At 36.7% G+C, this 19,923-nt stretch overlaps 2 protein-coding genes across 3 annotated transcripts in view; one reads left to right on the top strand and one right to left on the bottom strand.

Moving 5' to 3' along the window:
• The window catches only part of PSMD5 (proteasome 26S subunit, non-ATPase 5), a 294,323-nt gene extending 286,945 nt beyond the window's left edge, over positions 1 to 7,378 (bottom strand). For both annotated transcript variants that reach the window (XM_044057836.1, XM_044057838.1), the window contains exon 1: positions 7,182 to 7,378. In XM_044057836.1, coding sequence (XP_043913771.1) covers positions 7,182 to 7,354 — 173 coding nt within the window. In that variant the 5' untranslated portion in view covers positions 7,355 to 7,378. The remainder of the gene's footprint in view (positions 1 to 7,181) is intronic.
• LOC122790318 (protein CutA homolog) overlaps positions 7,368 to 19,923 on the top strand; it is a 757,176-nt gene continuing 744,620 nt past the window's right edge. Inside the window, exon 1 of the mRNA XM_044057842.1 lies at positions 7,368 to 7,435. The gene's annotated coding sequence lies outside the window, so the exon portion shown is untranslated. The remainder of the gene's footprint in view (positions 7,436 to 19,923) is intronic.

Below are 19,923 nucleotides of genomic sequence, written 5' to 3'. Positions count from 1 at the left end.
TGCTCTCGAACTAGTGACTGATAAACTGAATGCGATGAGAACTGTTGTGCTACAAAACCGAATGGCTCTTGACTTCACCCTAGCGGCGAGAGGTGGCACGTGCGTGCTTATCAAAGAAGAATACTGGCTCTTGACTTCACCCTAGCGGTGAGAGGTGGCACGTGCGCGCTTATCAAAGAAGAATACTGTGCGTTCATACCAGACAATCGACATAAGATTAATGACCACCTAGAGGTAATACAGCAGGTATCGGCTATGACTGAACCAGGCCCAAACCCACTGACGAACTTTTTCCAGAGTCTGTTTGGTGGGTGGGGTTCTATCCTAATGAATATTTTGATTGCTATTTGTGTTGGTCTGCTCCTATTGGGAGCATGTGTCTGTTGTGGGATCCCCTGCATGAAAAGATTAGTCAAAGATTTTGTTGATATATCTGTAACTAAACCTTTGTACCAAGACATTGAATTGGAACTATTAATTCCAGACGAAACCCTTTCCAAAGTATAAACTAAATGACTTGCCTAGTTGAAACTCCTTAAGGGAGAAGGCTAGGGGACGATATAACATTGTTTATATTTCAAAATAGAATAAAAAGTATTAAAAGGGAGGAAAATGTTAGAAAAATATGTATTTGAACACATATAAAGTGCTAGTTTAAAAGCAAAAAGTATATAATGCATTTTATTCTATTAGCAATATGGCAATAAGGATGATTTTACATGTAATTGCTTGAAGCTTTGGAGCTGCAGTGTATTTGAACTCTGACCCTGGCAGTAGCCAGCTCAGCAAGCTTATGTTTTTCACTAATGATTATCTGCTGGGTCAGGAAATTAAATGTATAAAGCATTGAAAATCTTCTTCCTTCCTTTGGGGTAATTGGCCTTGTGAATGTTACCAAGATAAGACACAGCTGCTGAAGTAATGTTGCAAGAAGAACAAAGAAGTGTATTACAAGACTGAACCAACTATTGTATTCGAGCAGGCCTGAAACCTTGAAGGAGTAACATTTACAGAAAGACATTATAACTGACCAGGTGCTTTGCAAGGCTGTATTATTCCCATGGGAAAACTTTTAAAATGTATAACATCAGGTTTTTCTTATGAATAGAATATTGTAGACCATAGTGATGTAGGTGCCCTGTGACTAACCACGTCAGTAAGGTGGGCACAGCTTGAGTGTTAAACCTATATAAAATTGTGTACTTCCTGCATCATGTCAGACAAAATTCTGTACTTGTACGTTTTTTGCCTCCTGGTGTACACTAGTAAACTTTTGCATCTGAGCCTCCTGTGTTGTTATCATTGTTTTTATTTAACAATCATATTTACCAATAATTTAAATTTTGCTACTAACTGGCAACAATTATACAATACGGAGACGATACATCTCTTATCTGCTCTGCCCCCACCCTCCTAGAACTTCAACACAAGACACAAAAAACATTCCAGGACATAGAGTTTTATCTATCTAACCATAAACTCGCACTGAACTTGAATAATACTAAGCTAATGTACCTCTCACACACACCTTCCAAGCCTCACTCTCCTCCACTCTTTATCCAATCCGCAAATGGAATTAAAATTGAGTCCACAAATCACACCAAACTCCTGGGTATAACTATAGATTACAGGCTGAAATTTGATTTACACATTTCCAAAACAATCAAAAGAGTCCATGCCAAACTCGGATCTATCTACAGGGCTAGACCTTTCCTAACACACCAAGCCAGACTAGCCACAGCAAGTTCTCAACTTCTATCTACCCTTCTCTACTGCTCAAACATTTTTACAAAGTTGGGCAAAGCAGACCTAAACAACTTAGAATACGGTTATTATAAAACAGCAAAACTTGCCTGCAACCAGCCCCATAAAACTCATCATTGTACTGTTCTTCAACAACTAGACTGGCTTGAACTCCCCAACCTGATAACATTAAACCAACTTACCTTCACCCACAAAATCATTCAGAACCCCAGTCACTGCTCTGTTCTTTCCTCCTTGGTTCAAACTCATGTCAATACCAGGTGACTTAGGTCTTCAGACAGGCTACTGCTAAAAATAACCAGGTCTAACAACTATCATGGTGACTCCCTCTTTTCAAACAAAATTGCCAAGACCTGGAATGCTCTCCCCAAACACTTTCAAATATGTCCCAACTATACTACCTTTAAAACAAAAACAAAAGAACATCTGAAAACCACCTGGATCTGCCCCTATACTGCTCCCAGTTAATCTTCCTCCCTCCTACTACCTCCCCACCTCCACATCCCATTACCCAGCACGTATTTCTTTCACTCCTTAATGAGTTTTAAAACTTTTGGCACAAACAGTGGTAGACTTTTTCAGCTACTGCAATGATCAATAATCTCTGCAATTACCAATGTGAATGTTTCCTGAATTTTTGCTTTGATGTCCTAACCATCAACTTTTCTCTGTTATCTGCACATCACTACAGTACATACACTACATTTTAGGCAATCTCTATAACTTTTCTTAGCTTACCATTGTTAGCTTCATACCACAATTGTACAAATGTTTGATCTTACTAGCTGTACTATATGATTATTAATTGTGGAGCTTTATATTATTATTATCATCAATCATCATCATCATCATTATTATTATTATTAGTTGTGGAGCTTTATATTATTATTATTATCATCATTATCATTATTATTATTATTAGTTGTGGAGCTTTTCTCCCCAGGTCTCTGCTGAAAATGGGCTCATGGCCCAGTCGGACACTACCCGGTTAACAAATGTCAATAAAGAACTACATTTCAAAGAAATAACCACATTTCAGCTGCTACAGACTTTATAAGTACTCTGTGAATAACAGGAAAGAAACTGTTGCATGTAAACACATTTCACATTTACAAAATTAAAACTTTTTAATAGAAAATATAAGAGTGGTTTTACTAAAAAACTTCACCATGTGAGTTACACCAAAAATAATTTTATTAGTCAAATGTAAGACCTGTTACAGGACCAAGCCACATACACAAAGTACAGCAATGATATTTTTCTATACTTATTTTACATTTATTAGTAATATGAGATTTTCACAATAAACACACAAACTGAATGAACAGTGAAGCCATAAGCATTAAAAACAAATTAAAATGTATTATTCTATAATTTGGAGAGCAGGTGTAAGACAACAAATGTTTAGAGTGAGGTATGGCTCCTTATTACATACAATGTGTAATTATAGTTTTTGATATAAAGTGTGTTACAGATCATTCTTTCATGGGGCTATCTTTATGTCTCACTATCTAAATTTGTAATTAGGCTACCATATTTACAGAAAAATTATTGATTAGATTTTGCAAGTAGAATGCTTTACACCAAAAATTAACACAGAAGATTACAGTAACGATACCAAACTAAGTAAAAAGCTAATCTCTAGATATTGTACTTCCAGTGTAGGTAACTCACTGTTCAATACTGGCAATGACATCACAGATATGGTCATACTGAAAAGCTAAGCAGGTAATAAAACTACAATATTCAAAAAAAATACTTTTTTTTTCCAAAATCACTTTTAACATCAATATCAGGAGTGTTAACAGGAAATGAGTAACTACAAATGATGTATGGAAACAGCATCAATACACTTTAAACAAATATTTATAACAGTAAACAAATATTAAACCACTTTTTAAATGTAAGCCATGACTGTTTTTCATTGCAAGGCTGCTCACTACTGAAAACACAAGATATGTGCCTGCCACGCCAGAGGCACAATTTTGGAAATGAGCTAAGGCTGCTCGGGGAATGGCCAGAGATGGCTAGGATGAAATGCTGTGGAAAATTTCCTTGCAAGGGGAAGTCGGAGAAAAGTAGACCACTTAATACCTCTTGTTAATGTATGTGCTCATTACTGTTAGGGTAGCACCGAACACCGTTAAGGGAGATACAGAGTTGCAGGATAATTCTAATGATTTATCATTCAATGTGTGAAAGACAATGGTAAATGAAGACATTTGTGACAGCTTTTCTCAGGATATGTCACTTTTCAGTCTACTGTCTGAACAAAAAAAAAATACAGTCACATGTACAGTACATACATAACCAGACGCCCTTTCCTCAAGGAATTTATTGGGGGGCCCTTAAATGCATATCAGACATGAGATGAACACATATTATACATTTACTTATAGCTTTTGGGCTTTAGCAAGACTGCTCATCTAGGCATACATATAACTACACCGAGGAGTTAAAACACAGCCTTAATTGCATGCAGAAACCAGGAAACAAATTCATGACAAAGTGGAACTGTACATCAATGACAATGTCTAAACCTATCATTTACAGCTGCACAAATCTTATCCATTAACCAAATATAGATTGAAGAGCTGAAGTACTATCCAACAAATACAATGAGAAGAACTTATCTGATAAGCTCTATACGCAGTATTGATAACCATTACCATAATAAGGACAAAGGCAGAATAAAGACGGTTTAAAGGTGGCAACAAGGTGGTTCATGATGTGCAGTACAAACAAATAGAAAGGCAGATGTAAAAAGCTCAAAATTCACAATCTGGAAAAAAAATTATGAGCAGAGGGAACATGACAAAATTAAGTACATCTTCCAAAGCAAAGATCTTCATTCATTAAAAAAAAAAAAACAACGAGAATGAGAACATAATTGACATTAAGTAGGCTGCTCAAAAAATAAGAATCATTCCACAAAATGGGAGGAAGATAAATGGAGCAAACTTTCTGAAGAAGTAGCATGGTTAAGAACAAACAAAACAAACTGAAGATTGCATGGGGCAGACATAAAGAAAATATAAAGAGGTGCAAAACATACATAAAGCAAATATAAAGAAGTGCAGTATTTAAAAAATAGTTAAGTAGGCTTCACAACTTTTCCAACAGGAAAGAAAAATAAGCAGACGAGCTACACCAGGTAACTATTTTCTGTCTTCAACTTCTGTATTTCCAAACAAGACAACAGTGCATTCTATAAAATGAAAAGACAAGCTGATCAAAAAAAAAAAGGATTCTTTCAAGATATGAACTTACAAACTCCATATGCTAAATGAAGATTTTGGTTAATAGAAATAGCTGATCTAGATCCTCAAATCCAATTTTCTTGGCACAGAGTTATCTTATAACTGTTATATAGATTTAGCTGTGTAAAAAATCAGTTTCTACAGAAGAAGACAAGTATTAGTGTTACAGCATTGGTTGACTGGTCTGAAGACACTTTTCAGCCATGATCCCAGAGTACAAATTAACTAGGATGGAAATTCAAGGGCAAACAAAATTACATATGACAAACAAATTCTTAAGTACAGAGTATACACAGAATACGAAATGGATGCATAAAGGCCATTTGCAGATATTTATGCAAGACATATACAATAATAATAAATTTTAAGATAGAGCAAGCTGCGGAGAGGTTATGTCAGAATGGCGATGTTAACAAATATCGCTAAAGCATTTGCATTCAGTTTCAAACATTCCAATAACAATCCAGTGATTTAATACGTTTTACACTTACAGAAGAAAAATACAACAATTTTTTGAGTACCTGCAAGATAATGAATTTATTTGGAGTCAACCTTAAGAAATTCAAATTGATATTCTGTATCTTTCCACAAAGCAGGCATTCTCTGTGGTACTTAAATTCGAGGTTAGTCTTTGGTTCCACAAACAGGGAAGAATTACAACATAAATTACATGTTTGGCCTTAATTACTCACAAGAGGTTACAAGTTTAAAGATGAGACTATATGCAGGGCTCTAATGGACATGCTAAGCTGGTACATAAACATATACAATTATCTAGAGAAAAGAGACAACAGATCAATATTTTATGCAGCTGATTCCCTACCCTCATTTTAATTTTAAAGAGTTTGTTCCTTGGAATGCAAAGTTTTCTATTGCCTTAGGTTTCACAATCTGTTGCAACAATCTAATTTTCCTACCATTCATATCAAACTGTACTACATTGTATCCATCCTAAATCCACCTCTCTCATGTACACATACATATCAATAACTTTTTCTGATCTTTTATTTTTGTTTCTGTTTTCTTCTATTATAACAAAATTCATAGAATTACATTCGACCTAATGTACTTCTACTTAACTACACCAAATGCTATGCATGCTGCTGTAAAATAAATTTAGTTCATAATTATCTGCTTTATTCATCCTCAATTTATCATGTAATACTAGTAATATAACCCAAGCATTCTCTCTATTGTACAACTGCTACTGTAAATAGCTTATGAAGATTTGTGCTCATGTTACTGACTATTCTCTATTTTGAAGATGTGCTACTGTTATTTCTGGTTGTGCTTTTCTCCTCATGCCTCCAATGAAGGGGACTGTTTGCCCATTCGAACCTTCCTGGCAAATAAAAGGGATGAATGAATGCATAAATACATTAATTAATAAATACACCAAAGTCCACAAATAAATAATCATATATATTGCAAATATCCTCTCCCAATTCACATCGTTCTCCTATTTAACCTGTTATCTAAATAGCGTATGATCCCTACCACTATTTTAACATAAGCTTCAGTTACATTACTTTTATTATAAAATGTTCATATTTTCAAAGAATGTATGCAAAATTGTGATTTACATGGAGAATATAATTAAAGTGTTCACCACGCATTTACAACAGCTCAGTCTCTTACCAGAGTCTGCTCTTTTCCTACTGTATTCACTGAAAGCACTCATTTTACACTCACTCTCTCTCTCTCTCTCTCTCTATATATATATATACCCATGAGCAAAACATACAGATTGTTGAATCTAAAACGGCTAGTATATTAACCATTATGCATTGATAAACGCCACGTTTTTTTATGCCTGCGCTGTTTCACTGAATTGAAACTTATTTTCTGACGTAGCTCAAGCATGCACTCAGTGCAAAAGTAAACACATTTCCTATAAATAACTATTCAACCAAAAGAGCACAACAAATTGCAATTCAGCTAAAATAGTAGAATAGTGAATTTTACTGACTATACCAGTTTTCCAACAATAACAACAAAAACTACCAGGTTACTTTTCTTTCAGGATCACTATGCAAACGTTCATTTCCACCTGACGCACTAGCACGATCATGCAAGAAGTGTTAAGTAACTGTAAAGAAAATATTGTGACTCAGCATCAACCCAACAGCTCCCGATCTGTTACATTGTATTTCTGACCTGTCACTGGTGTTTAACAATGAAAAAATCACACCCAGTCTAAGCCCTGGGGCAGTCTCCTTCAAGGAATTCAAAGGTGCAGTAAGCAAAGCTGTATTTAAAGTTTTCAATTCATCAACAGGATCCTCCACTTCCCAGATGTCAGCCAACAGCTGTTCTATGGACGCCGCCATGTTGAATTATGACGTTTGTACGAATTCTCGAGAGAAAATGTAACTATAATCCACGAGAGATAGGGGATTTAAAGTGCGGAAGTAGGTGTATGTAAATATCACTATTCCGAATGCTGTTGTCTTATCAATAGCATGGTGCCTGAAGCTTGCTGTATTAATATTGTTTGATGTTTCATATCTCTCAACTGCCCATATTTTTGCTTCATGTTTTTAGTTTCTTCCTCATATGATTTGTGGTATTAACCAAATAACCGAAATTTCAGTTTCAGACTTCATATCCTCCAGAAAAGGCTTGGCAACAAAAATCTTGTTATTCCAGCAACGTTCTGAGTTTATAAAAGTAAGAATCTGTCCCTATTTTGGGATCTATTGCTTACCGCTTAGAACAAGAAATGTAGACAAAGCCATAAGTAAAAGGGGAACAAACGACAAAAAATAGGGACTTTATAAAATGTTGCTCTTACAAACTAATTGCATACTGACAACGTCAACTAGGAAGGCCATAGATAGGATGATTAAAATATGCTGTTTTTAATTATAAAAAGACAGTTTTAATGCATTAATATTATTCAGTTCAAGTTACCATGTACATCAGTTAAAAGTTCGTAACACAGAATGAGGACCATGAAGTTTTTGAGACCCCAGATGAAGTACTTTCCTCGTAATGAGGTACACTGGAGAGGTATGGATATGAAATGGCATAAATAACTCAAGTGCCCCAAGAATAAGCTTTTATTTTGGCAAAAAAAATTGAAGTTCTGTCCTTTGCACTGGCCATGGAAGTTTTGCCCTGCAAAATCTTACCTTTTTACAAAAAATGTCCCACCTTGGGCATTTGAAAAGGTGGCAAACCTAAGCATTTCTAGCAATTTGAAATTTATTAAAAAGACTATTAAAACATGTAAACTAACATTTGAAAAATACTTATTTTCAGACATTAGAAAAAGGAATATACAGTGCACACATTTAAGTAAATATCTCAGTCAGAATCATTTAAATTAATATAATGTACTTGCAGTGCAGAAGACAGACTATTATACAACTATACCTTGTAAAACATTACATTAGTATAGCACAACATTACCAAATGGAATTACCATACTATAAAAATAAGAAAAAGAAATAACTGCATGGCAAACAGGGATATTGTTGCTGCTGTACATTATGCCCCCCACCCCCAGCCGAATTACTCACTGTGCCTGAGCAGTTATGATAATTAAGCAAAGAAAAAAAGCCATACGCCTGTAAAATAAAATTTGTGCTATATTCAAGTTTCTGATGTTTTTGTGGAAGTACTACATCAAAGAAAATTAACTTACACAACTTACTATAAAATGAAACAAATGCTCATCAGGAGGCCACCTAAAAAGAAGACCAAAGCTGCAAAAGCGTAGGATTTTTTTTTTGGGGGTGGAATAAAATAGTTCACTACATTCCCATGTGTAATTTATTTTACCAATATTTAATACTCAAGAGGCTTACTTATTTAACTCAAAAATGACAGCAGACTTATCTTACTGTTTTGCAATTCAACTACTTTATCAGCCAATGTTTGCACTTTAAATCATTTTCATATACCCTGATATTGTACTGTTTGCTGATTGCTAAGAATTGCACTTTTGAGAAGCTTTACTAGCAGTGTTACTGTGAAATTTACTATTTTGTATTCTTGTTGGTATTTTTGTATTCCATAGGTTCATAGGTTGGTACTAGGTTACCGGCCCTAGGGCCTATACAAGCCTAGCCATAACAATTCCCTGGCTATTTCTTCCCACACTATTTACTTCCCTGGACCCCTGTCTAGCAGGGCGACTGATGTGATCCCCAGGGTGAATTTCCTTTCTCCCATCCAATCGTCAAGGTTCCTTTTGAAGAGGGCCAAAGAGGCGTTCTGCTTGACATGTATGGGTAGTCTGTTCCAGAGTCTGGTGAGTCCCTGGGTCAGTTTTGGTCCCGCTAAAGGAAGTTTCCTTTTATTTAAGTGCCTATATATATTTAGCATGTTTGCAATGCTCTTGGCTGATTTCCACAGAGCTCAGCAACACTTGGTGTCCTTGCCTGTGTCTCTGAAGTGACTCCTTACATCATGTGCCATCCAGGAACAAGCTAATTACTTGTATATAAAAGTCGCACTTCCAGAAGCTACTTTAATGATCAGCTAATGATTTCTTCTTTTATTTGTGCATTTATCTGTATTTAAGACTGAAAGTAGTGCATTTGCTCAAACTGTCTTGTTATTGGTTTGATTGACTTAAAATCACCTTGCATAACTAGTTTGTTAAAATTGTTTTGTGGTAGCATACACTCTCAAGCAACATTTTGTTATGTTTTTACATTAAGATGACTGGGATATTCCATCTAGTGGCCTAGACTGTCTGAGTTGGAAAATACAGAAGTTTACCCATAACACAAGTACTAGGACTGTAACCTGCAATTTAGTGAATCATTGCACAAAGTTAAGCTCAGAACAGCTAGTTTGTGCATCAGACAGCACTAATACCATGTCTTAGCATTATCTAATACCTTATCCTAGCACTAATTAACTCTATTCCCTAGGAGACCTCTGTAAAACCCAGTCCTCAAACCCTAATAGCCCATCCTAATACAACAGGGATATGTAATTTCCAAATGTCTCCATAGCCAGCTTTGTAGATATGAGGATATTGAGACAATGTAGCAATTGTCTCGTGTTCAGTGACAACCTTTTAATCTTTAAAGAAACCAAAACAGTATGCAAGAAATATACGCACACAATTTCCTTGGAGGCAAATATCTCACAAAGAAATAAAGTTGTAAAGAAAACACACACTACATCCACCACACGTACTGTCCACACACATAGACCATTTTATGTTGAGTCATCAAAAAGCAATCTCCTCAAACTTCAAAATCCTCCTAAGCTTGCAAACAGCAATGCCTGTCCTCAGTAATTTCTAAAGCATACACCAGAAGCATTACCAAACACCGCACTTAAGCCTATACCCAATGGACCTTCAAAATCAAAGCACAAAAGGCAAACAAACAACTTACCTAGGACTCTTGTCATAGGGGACTCCACTGTACGACACACAAATGCCCCACTCACCAGACTGGACAAGGAGAACATCACTGTCCGTTGCTCATCTTGAGCCAGGATTTGTCAAGTTTTAGACTCACTCAAGTCATTGCGCCACTCATTCCAGTAATAGTCTATCATAGTCCATATGGGCATAATGACCTGAGACATACCTCTCTGGATTATTTATTTTTGTTATTATTATTTTACATTTGTTGACTGGGATTATCAGACTGAGCTGAAGAGCCTTTTTTCAGCGGAGGCCCGGGGAGAAAAGTTCCAACATATTATACAACTTCCATCATAAATTAGCATTAGACAGCAAATGTTACAGGATTATTACAATGCATTAAGTAGCAATACAATGTTAAACAGTGTCAATAATCAGGAGTATAGCATAACTATTTCAAGATGTATAAAAAGAAATATGTCATTAAGATGAATATAGGTTTTGGGGTAAGAGTTTTATCATAATGTAGTTGCATGAAGGCAAGACAATTACAATAGAATGTTTCTCTGAGGCGATTTGCTTAACAGATTTAATAGATTAATAGAATTAATATAGAATTAATATATAATTAATAGAATTATATTTATAGAAGTAATAGATTTTAGAAGACAGTAGAAAGAGTAGTCAAGGAAGATTAGAAGATTATATGAAGAGTGACATTATGGACCTTTCTGAATATATGTTTCAGACTGGCATGCACCTTGCATTGAAAAGCATTCCTTCTTCACCAAGGCTGATGCCACAGAATGAAAAAAAACGATTGACTTTAGAAATTGACTTAGTTTCAGGTATAATATGGGGGGATTCAATATATGTCAGCCTGGGAGAACATGGTCAACAGACCATATTGCTTTGTCAAAGATGGCCTTCACCTGTCCCCCTGGCCTTCCAGATTTTAGATAAAATTTTATCCACCACCTTAAAATGTTTTTCAGACAATGCCAAAGTAAAAAAAAATACTGACATAGTAAATAAAACCCAAAGGAACCTTAATGTGTTACTGATCAGTACTAGGAGTCTTAACAAGAAACTCCACACCCTACAAGCTCTCCTCACTCTGGAGAATATAGACATCTGTGCTGTTACTGAGGCATGATTTAAATCCACAGAAAGTACTCCAGCAGTTTAAGGTTACAGTGCCTTCCACACTTTTAGACCATCAGCCGCATACACAGGACCTTAAGGTGGAGCTGTCTCAATCTACATTAGTACAGATCAAGGTTGGTTAAACAGGGTGATACCATGGAGTTCATCCATGTGCAAATCACCTTAGAGTCCCTTACCATATCTTAGCAAGCTGTAGGCCATCATCCATGTCTCAAGAATCCCACATCTTTCATCTAGACCTAATGGAGCCACTCTCCATCCAACCAAACACTAATCATGGGAGACTTTAACAACACCTCTATAGACTGGGAAAGAAAACACTGCCTCCAACTTAAAGGCATAATGTTTCCTGTACTTTATTACCACAAATGCCCTTGATCAGTTAGTGTACATTTCATCCAGAAGTTCAAACGTACTGGACCTTGCTCTCACCAGTATGGGAGAGCACTGCACTCCCACATTACATTCTTAGTGGTGAGTTTGGATCAAAAGCTGTCTCATTTGAAATAAAAATCAATGTGGAAACCGCACAAATCCTGCTACATTTAGAAAATATTTTAAAGCAAGCTACATCATTTGTGAAAATTCAGTGCACCACCCAACCCAGGGTTCACAACAGCCTATGCAGAATTATTCACAGAAATACCTTACAGACGTAAATGGCTGCATATAGGCTGCTGTACCCACCAGAAGTAAGCACAGAACAAACCTCAAAAAGAAACTATACTGGTGGAATCCTAATCTTATGATGGGTATAACAAAAGGAAAACAGTCATAGCTAAAATCAGAAAGAGCAACACTCATATGACAAGAGCTCATTAGTAAAACTAAACAGGAAGCTAAGAGGACTAATTAAATCTAGTAACCAATTATGAGGTCAAGATAGCTTCTCCAACTAAAGACAACCACAAGACCTTTTAAAGATAATGTCTGAAAATTCAAAGTTAAAATGCAACAGTGTTCAGAGCTAGTGGTAAATGATAACACGTTCATTGAGCAGGTTGACATAGCGAACCTGCTGGCTGAAAAATTCAGCTCAATTTTTACCCCCACTCCTCTCGCCACCCCTTTTGAAATCTCTAGCAGCATAAACCCCAAACTATCAGCAGGTAGCAGGTCATAGCAGCACTCACTAAAGCTGAAAATGCAGCCTCAGTGGGGCTTGAAAATATCCCTGGTTACCTCCTAAAAAGCCTGAAACATGACCTGTCAGGAACACTTGAAGAGTTACTTTTCAACTTACAAATTCAAAGCAGGCTACAGACCACGTGACTGGAGGATGGCAATGGTTATCCCCTCTCACAAGGGTGGACCATTAACCAATCCCGGAAACTACAGACTCATTAGTCTCACTAGTCAAATATTCAATGCCATGGAGCGAATTATAATGGAAATGTTCAACAAAGACATTGCAACCTCAACCTACAGACACTGGATCCATTCCAGTATTTTTTTTTTCAAAGGAAGGTCATGCCTACCTAACCTGGTAGACTTCTTTGAAAAGGTATCCAAGACAATGGCTGAAGGGAAATGGTGCCTACCACCTACCTAGTCCTAGCTAATGAGTTCAACACAACACCTCACTCAGATACCGTAGGCAAACTCTCTGATCTCCACATAAATCCCTTCACAACTCATGGAATTACCATCTGGCTCACAGATAGGACCCCAGAAGTGAGGATTGGTGAGACCACCTCCACCAAGAGGCAGGTCACCAGTGGAGTACCACAGAGCTCTGTGCTGGGCCCACTCCTGATTGGCATCCATTTATTGGAGGTCAAGGCTAATGTCAAGGGCCTGTGGCTTACCAAGTTTACAGGTGACTGCAAATTGTGAACTATCTTAAATTCTCCTTTAACACTAGCATCCTGCAAGATTGTCTAACACAGACAAATGACTAAAGCTACAAATTAAAACTCAATGTAAAGAAGTGCATTATTGTCACTTTAGGAAAAATGTCTACCTAGGCAAATTACTCCTTTGATAAGGCACCCCTAAGAGTTGACCCAGTAGTTAAAGATCTGGGAACATATGTAGACAAGGTAGTAAGAAAATAATTCTATGTTTCCCAACTTATAATTAAGGGTATGGGATCCAGGTCCAAGAAAGTTATAACAGCTCTCTACTTATCCTTTATTAGACCCATCATTGTGTTCAATGCCCCCCTTCAGCATGTACTAGACTAGGCATATGCAACAGTTAGAATGCCGACACAGGTTCCTCACCAAGAGAATCCAGGTTATTAACATAATGTCCTACACAGATCGCCTTACAGTCTTGTCTCTACACACGGTCTCCTACAAGTTGTTGAGAGGTGATCTCTGTTTGGCATATAATCAATTCTTCGATCCAGCCCTGATGCACATCCACAAAATGAGCAGCACCAGAAACACTAGATCCAGGGATTTGAACTTTGCTTGTGACAGAAATAGAACATGCTGGCTAGATATACTTTTGACTCAAAGAATCCCCATGCTCTGGAATAGGTTCCCCAACCATGTGAAGCAGATTCTGTTCCCAACATTATTCAAACATAATCTTGACCACTGGATCAAAAATCACAAAGTTATCTCCTGGCTGCTCCCCATGTCTCTTATAGCAGAGGCCAGTAGTGAACATTCACAAATTAACATTGAATGGGTGATTATAAATTCATCCTCGGGCTGGCCTCCATGTCTCCTATAGACAAAGACTTAGAGCAAACATTCCCTAACTAACATACTTCCCCATATAACATATAGCAAGCTCCTAACAGACATACCCCTCTTAACAAACATACCACCCAAATAAAATGCACATGTTACATGGGTATGCAGTGGGGTTTGCTAGGCTTATAAAGGCCCTGGTGGTCATTAGCCTAGTAAATACCTATGAACATATGGGTACATAGAGTTCTTTTGCATATTTGTCAATCAAAGCAATATATGTGTGATGCCATTGGCAAATCTGTATGTCTGTCAATCATGCATCATTTGCATAGGACATCACATACATTTTCTGTATCAATCAAGATAGTCACACCCACCACTGCACAGTCTTGCCCAGGGAATGGGGTATAAGGATTCATGATAATCAGTACAAAAGTGTTTTTTTTTCCCTTCTCTGAAAAATGTTTGACATCCTGCAGATTGCAATGCAACCCACAGCCTGTTGTGTATCATATATCCTGCATGTGTCCATATAGGATTTTGCTGGATGCTTATGGCCCTTTCATATCCCAAACCATAGCTCTCAACCTTCCATTTACAAAACACAGAATGCTGTGTCTCACAACATGGAACAAATGGGCAAAAATTGGAGCACTTCCTAACAATACCACTCATCTGTACCTCATTATGTGGACCAGTCCTCATTTTTGAGTCTTAAGCAGTCTATGTTCCACTTCCAAAGAGTCTGTCACACAGTCATGTCCAGGGTAAAAAGTATAAAGGATCGCATATCAACCATGCTGTGAACTTTTTAGTTCCTCATGTTGCCCACCCATTTGTTCCACATTTTGGAGGTGTAATGTTGAGAGCCATGTCACAAATGACTTCATCTAGGACATTCATAGCATACCTCTCAGCTTTCCCTGTTTTTGTCTCGAAAGTTTGCTCTGTCCCACCTAAGACTGGCAATTTAGGGAGAAAAGGCGGTATATTATACGTAATAAACCATGAGCATACTTTTGAGTTGTAGGCTTCTTTTACTTCAGAGAATATATGCTAAATGAATGTTTCTAATTGTGTCAGCTTCTCATGTTAACAGTATAAATATTTTTAAATGTATCCCTGATTAATTTTGGAGGTAAGAGGTTGAGAGTTGTGGCTACAGTATGGTTAACTGTTTCTTCACATTTAGTGTCCCTTTGATAATTTAAATATTTAATATTGTCTAGTATTCTTTACCATGTATATTTGATACAAAAATTCTTCATAATGAGTGTGACAAGATCACTTCAACGTGTAATAAAATGATACATTTTTAAAAAGTTAAAATAAGGAACTTTACAAAGTATAAAGCAAATGTGCTGTGTTGTTAAAGTATGTGTGTGTGTGTGTGTGTGTGTGGAGGGGGGGGGGCATTGAGACCTAGCCATCACCTTCAGGATTCACCCTTTTTAAAGTTCTTCAAACATTTAGTGTTTCTAATACCATGACAGGAATGGACCCCATTCTAACATACAGTTAAAGGTCATGAAATCTGGATTGGTCCAGTCTTTGATATTTGCCAATAGTGCTGTTCTCAATACCTGCAATGTACCCAGAACTGCCTCTGTCTTTAAATTTTCATGTTGCTAGGTATAGTTGTTTCAATAAATAATGCTGCTTTCATCCCTTTTTGCTGCTGCTTTCACTAATTTTTGCTTCTGCTTTCTTGACTGTTAGCACTGGGTGATCATGTGATCAGTAGTGCTTAATTTTCATTAATTATTTGTGGTTCATGTTTCCAGTGCCTGTCAGTCACTAGCATTTTGTACTGTTTGTGTGAGCCTCAGTGTAACAATGTTTATTACTGCTGTTACAGCACCACAGGCTGCAATGTATTGTTGCCTGACTTATATAAAAATTCATACAATTAGTTAATATTGCAATAAGCAAATTCTTTGTCAAGGGTTACTTGTGACAAAAAAGGGGGTACACTGCACAGACAGTTTAGCTACTGAACTTGAAGTGTCAGTTTTAAGATTTGCCTAATTTGGTTCCCTTCACTACAAGTTGTGTGACCCCCCTCCCCAGCGAGACGTTGATATTGGTTGGGGATTGGTGGGACTACATCCCTCTCACAACATCCCAGAGCATACTTAACAACAGTCCTTGGAAAATATGGGAGCTATTCACAAAAGGAAAGCACACCCATGAACTATACTTAAGTACTACAAGTAAACCAATGCCAGTTCTTGTTGTTCCTGTCAAACAAAGGTAGCAGGCACCATTTTTGAAAACTAGAAAGTTGCCAGCGGTGCACATTGTTATGCTTTGTCTTGTTTGGTATCTTACTTCACAGACCTTCAGGCCAAGTCTGTTGGCCATTGGTTATCAAAGATTGCAGATGACAGCAAATTGCGTGCTGTCATTCGATGTTCGGCTGGCTTACAATTACTGCAACACAGGTTAGACTTTGTTAATTACTGCAAGGGTAATGGTCTCAAATTAAGTGTGATAAAATGTAGTATAGTTCTTTTTATTTTGGTAAACAAAACATTTCCACATCATACCATATAAGTAATGCATCCCTCTAGTCAGAATGTCATAAAAGATCTAGATACTCTTGATGATAATTACTTATCTTTTGGCCATCATATCTCAGCAGTATCTTCTGTCTAGCTCAACCGATTTCAAAGGCTTCTCTTCAAAATCCAAAGAAGTCTTTAGTCCCCTATACTCATGAGTCATTAGACCCGTCATTGCATATAATTCTCCTTTTGGTGTGTATTTTTCTAAACTTATCAAACAACAAAAGACCTGAAAGATTACTAGCTAAAAAGATCATTGGCCTGAACCCTCTCATTTATCCAGATAAATTGACAGCCCCGTCTTGGTACTCAGTGTTTTATAGACTCCATGATGGGAATCTGTATCTAGCATGTGGATCCAAGAAAGATCCAAACCTTTTAAATAGAGACATGAAAGATCCAATCCTTCTTAAGCTCAGTTACCCAGTTGAAGGAACTAAACCATTGTCAACAGATAACACCTAATGACTTGATAAATTCATATCCAAATCTATCACCCACCCCCTGGACAAACTTTTCCATCGTCAAGGTAACTTAAATAATTGGCTAGGTATCCTCAAATTCTCTTCCCACAGTAACTTGTGTTACCCTTCTTGAGGCTGGAGGGAACCTTTGAATATAGTTTGGCTAGACTTGTAATGGACTGTACATGAACTGTCTAATACTTACATATGGGATGAACCTTTAGTAGTTAAAAACATCTGTCAATGAAATAAGGAAGCTGAGTTTCAGTACTACAACTGGAATGTGTTAGAATGCTAGAGTGCTAAAAATTCAGCTGCAGGAAAAATGTGTTTTGAGCTTGTTTATGATTTTTTCTTTCTTTCACTGATAGAAATAATCTTTTTACATATGACAGAACATCACTGCCAGACATTCTTCTTCTTCTTCTTTCGGCTTTTTTCCTGGTTAGGGGTTGCCACAGCAGATCACTGGTCTGCTCATGATTGTCAGTGGAGATTTTACGGTGTCAGGTTGCCAGCCCAGCGCCCAACCTTCCACCGAAGGCACACACATGCACGCACACCTAGGGCCAGTTTAGAGTGTCCAATCCACCTACAGCATGTCTTTGGGATGTGGGAGGTAACTGGAGCACCCGGAGAAAACCCACGTGATCACAGGGAGGACATGCAGACTCCACACAGAAGGCACGCCAGCCGAGGATCGAACCAGAGAACCTCTTGCTGTGAGGTGGCAATGCTAACCGCTGCACCACCACGGCCACCCCATCACTGCCAGACATTACAGAACTATAATTAGTTTCCTATTGTCTCACCCCCCACCCCAGAGCCAATAGCTCCTGAATTCACCAAGTTTCAAACTGCTAAATGACAGATACTGCCTCCCCACATGCCAACAAATTAAGACTATCTAGTGTCTCATTCAGTTTCAGAAATAAAGACAGCTTTTAACTAAGAAGACTCAAAATGGTTCAGGCATTTTGGATAATGTTGTCAGTACAGCATGTTCTGTTTGATATGTCTCCTCAGTGTGCCTGTAATATGGGAAATTGTCATGTTGCAAATAAGCTAAGCTACTACAAAGGTTCATAGCAACTGCTGACTAGTATATATAGGCATCTTGGGTTCCTATTACATGAACAAACTTTGCAAAGTATCGAACTTTGAAAAGTTTGAAGGTTAAATGTAACGGTGCCATATGGTACAGAATGGGAGAATTTCCCTTTTCTGCACTGAACTGCGATCTCGGAGTTGGTATATTTAAGTAGGGGGGGGGGCTTGCCCCCTGCTCGGAGCATTAAGGTAAGTTTTATTTATTTTTTTATGTTTTATTATATATTCGAAGTTTCAAACTTCGGTCATATGTTACAAGAAAAAGAAGAATGATCTAGTTCCACACAGCAGCGAAAATCAATATGTCCTTTATTCTAGTAAAGTAAGAGCTTTCTTGGAATAACATCAGCTTCATCAGACCAACAAAGATAGAATAACAGTTACATTTTTAAACACTAAAACATCCAATCAAAAATCAGATAAAATGTGCATTATAGCAAAAAGCCATGTGATAAAATACATCTGTAGAATATATAGATCTTTAAAAAAAAAGATGGACTATTGAAATATATATGATAAAATATTTTATCATATATATTTCAATAGTCCATTTTTTATTATTTTTTACTATTGTATTCGTTACCATTTTTAAGTACATATTGTTCATTTAGTCTGTTTTTATTAAATTTCAATCGCTGATGAAGTGGATGGTATTCTGAGAAAGCGCTTACCTTACTACAATAAAGGATATATTGATTTTCACTGCTGTGTGGAACCAGATCTTTCTTCTTTTTCTTGTATTCTCTGGTTTTTGCATATGATTCCTTATTTGGTTCAAGGACTGTTTTTGTTCGATCATATGTTGTCTAACATATGGTATTCGAAGTCTTGAGACTTCAAATATATAATATAGACCCAGCATCTTATATGTATTTCTGTGGTATGTCTAATGTAATTACTGTATGTCTGCCAATTATTAATCTAAGCTTTGCCTCATTTTATTACAATGTTTTATTATTTATTTATTTATTTATGTATTTACATTTCTTGACTGGGCACAGGTGCCCTTTTCAGCGGAGGTCCAGGCAGAGAAGCTTCAAGGCATCATATTTAATGCTATCAATATTTATAATACCAAATTTTATAATAACATTTTCAGTGAATACGTAGCACAATAATTAGTATAATAAAATTTGTACTGACATTCACAAACATTACTATACAAGAATTGTATTGAGACTTCACAGACAGAAGAATTTTGTATACGGTACGTGAAAGTAATTTAAGAAATACAAGAGAGTAAGGTATTAGAGGGGATATGCAAGTTTAAGTATTAATAGAGAAGTAGTGGTGGAATAGTAATAGAGTAGTTTAAGAAGTACAATAAAGTGAAGTATCTAGTGCATCAAATGGAGGTATAAAAAAGGCGATGAAGAATGTTAGAAGAGTTACGTCCCACATGAGGAAAAGGGACAAGGCCAGGAGGAAGAGAGGAAGACTTTAGTAATGATTTGAAAAGATGAAAGTGTGAGATAGACTTTATACAACTTTTTCCGGTTATTTATTTATTTATTTATTTTTATTAAACAAGAAACATCTTTATTAAATTATCACTTATGATACAGGCAGTCATACATTTATATAAATGAAACCAAACCATATTGACAT

Source organism: Protopterus annectens, chromosome 16.part0 (genome assembly GCF_019279795.1).
Source record: "Protopterus annectens isolate FY-2018-M chromosome 16.part0, PAN1.0, whole genome shotgun sequence".
In the NCBI taxonomy this organism is placed as follows: domain Eukaryota; kingdom Metazoa; phylum Chordata; order Ceratodontiformes; family Protopteridae; genus Protopterus; species Protopterus annectens.
The sequence above is the reverse complement of the archived record's forward strand: the minus strand, read 5'-3'. Positions and strand labels throughout refer to the sequence as shown.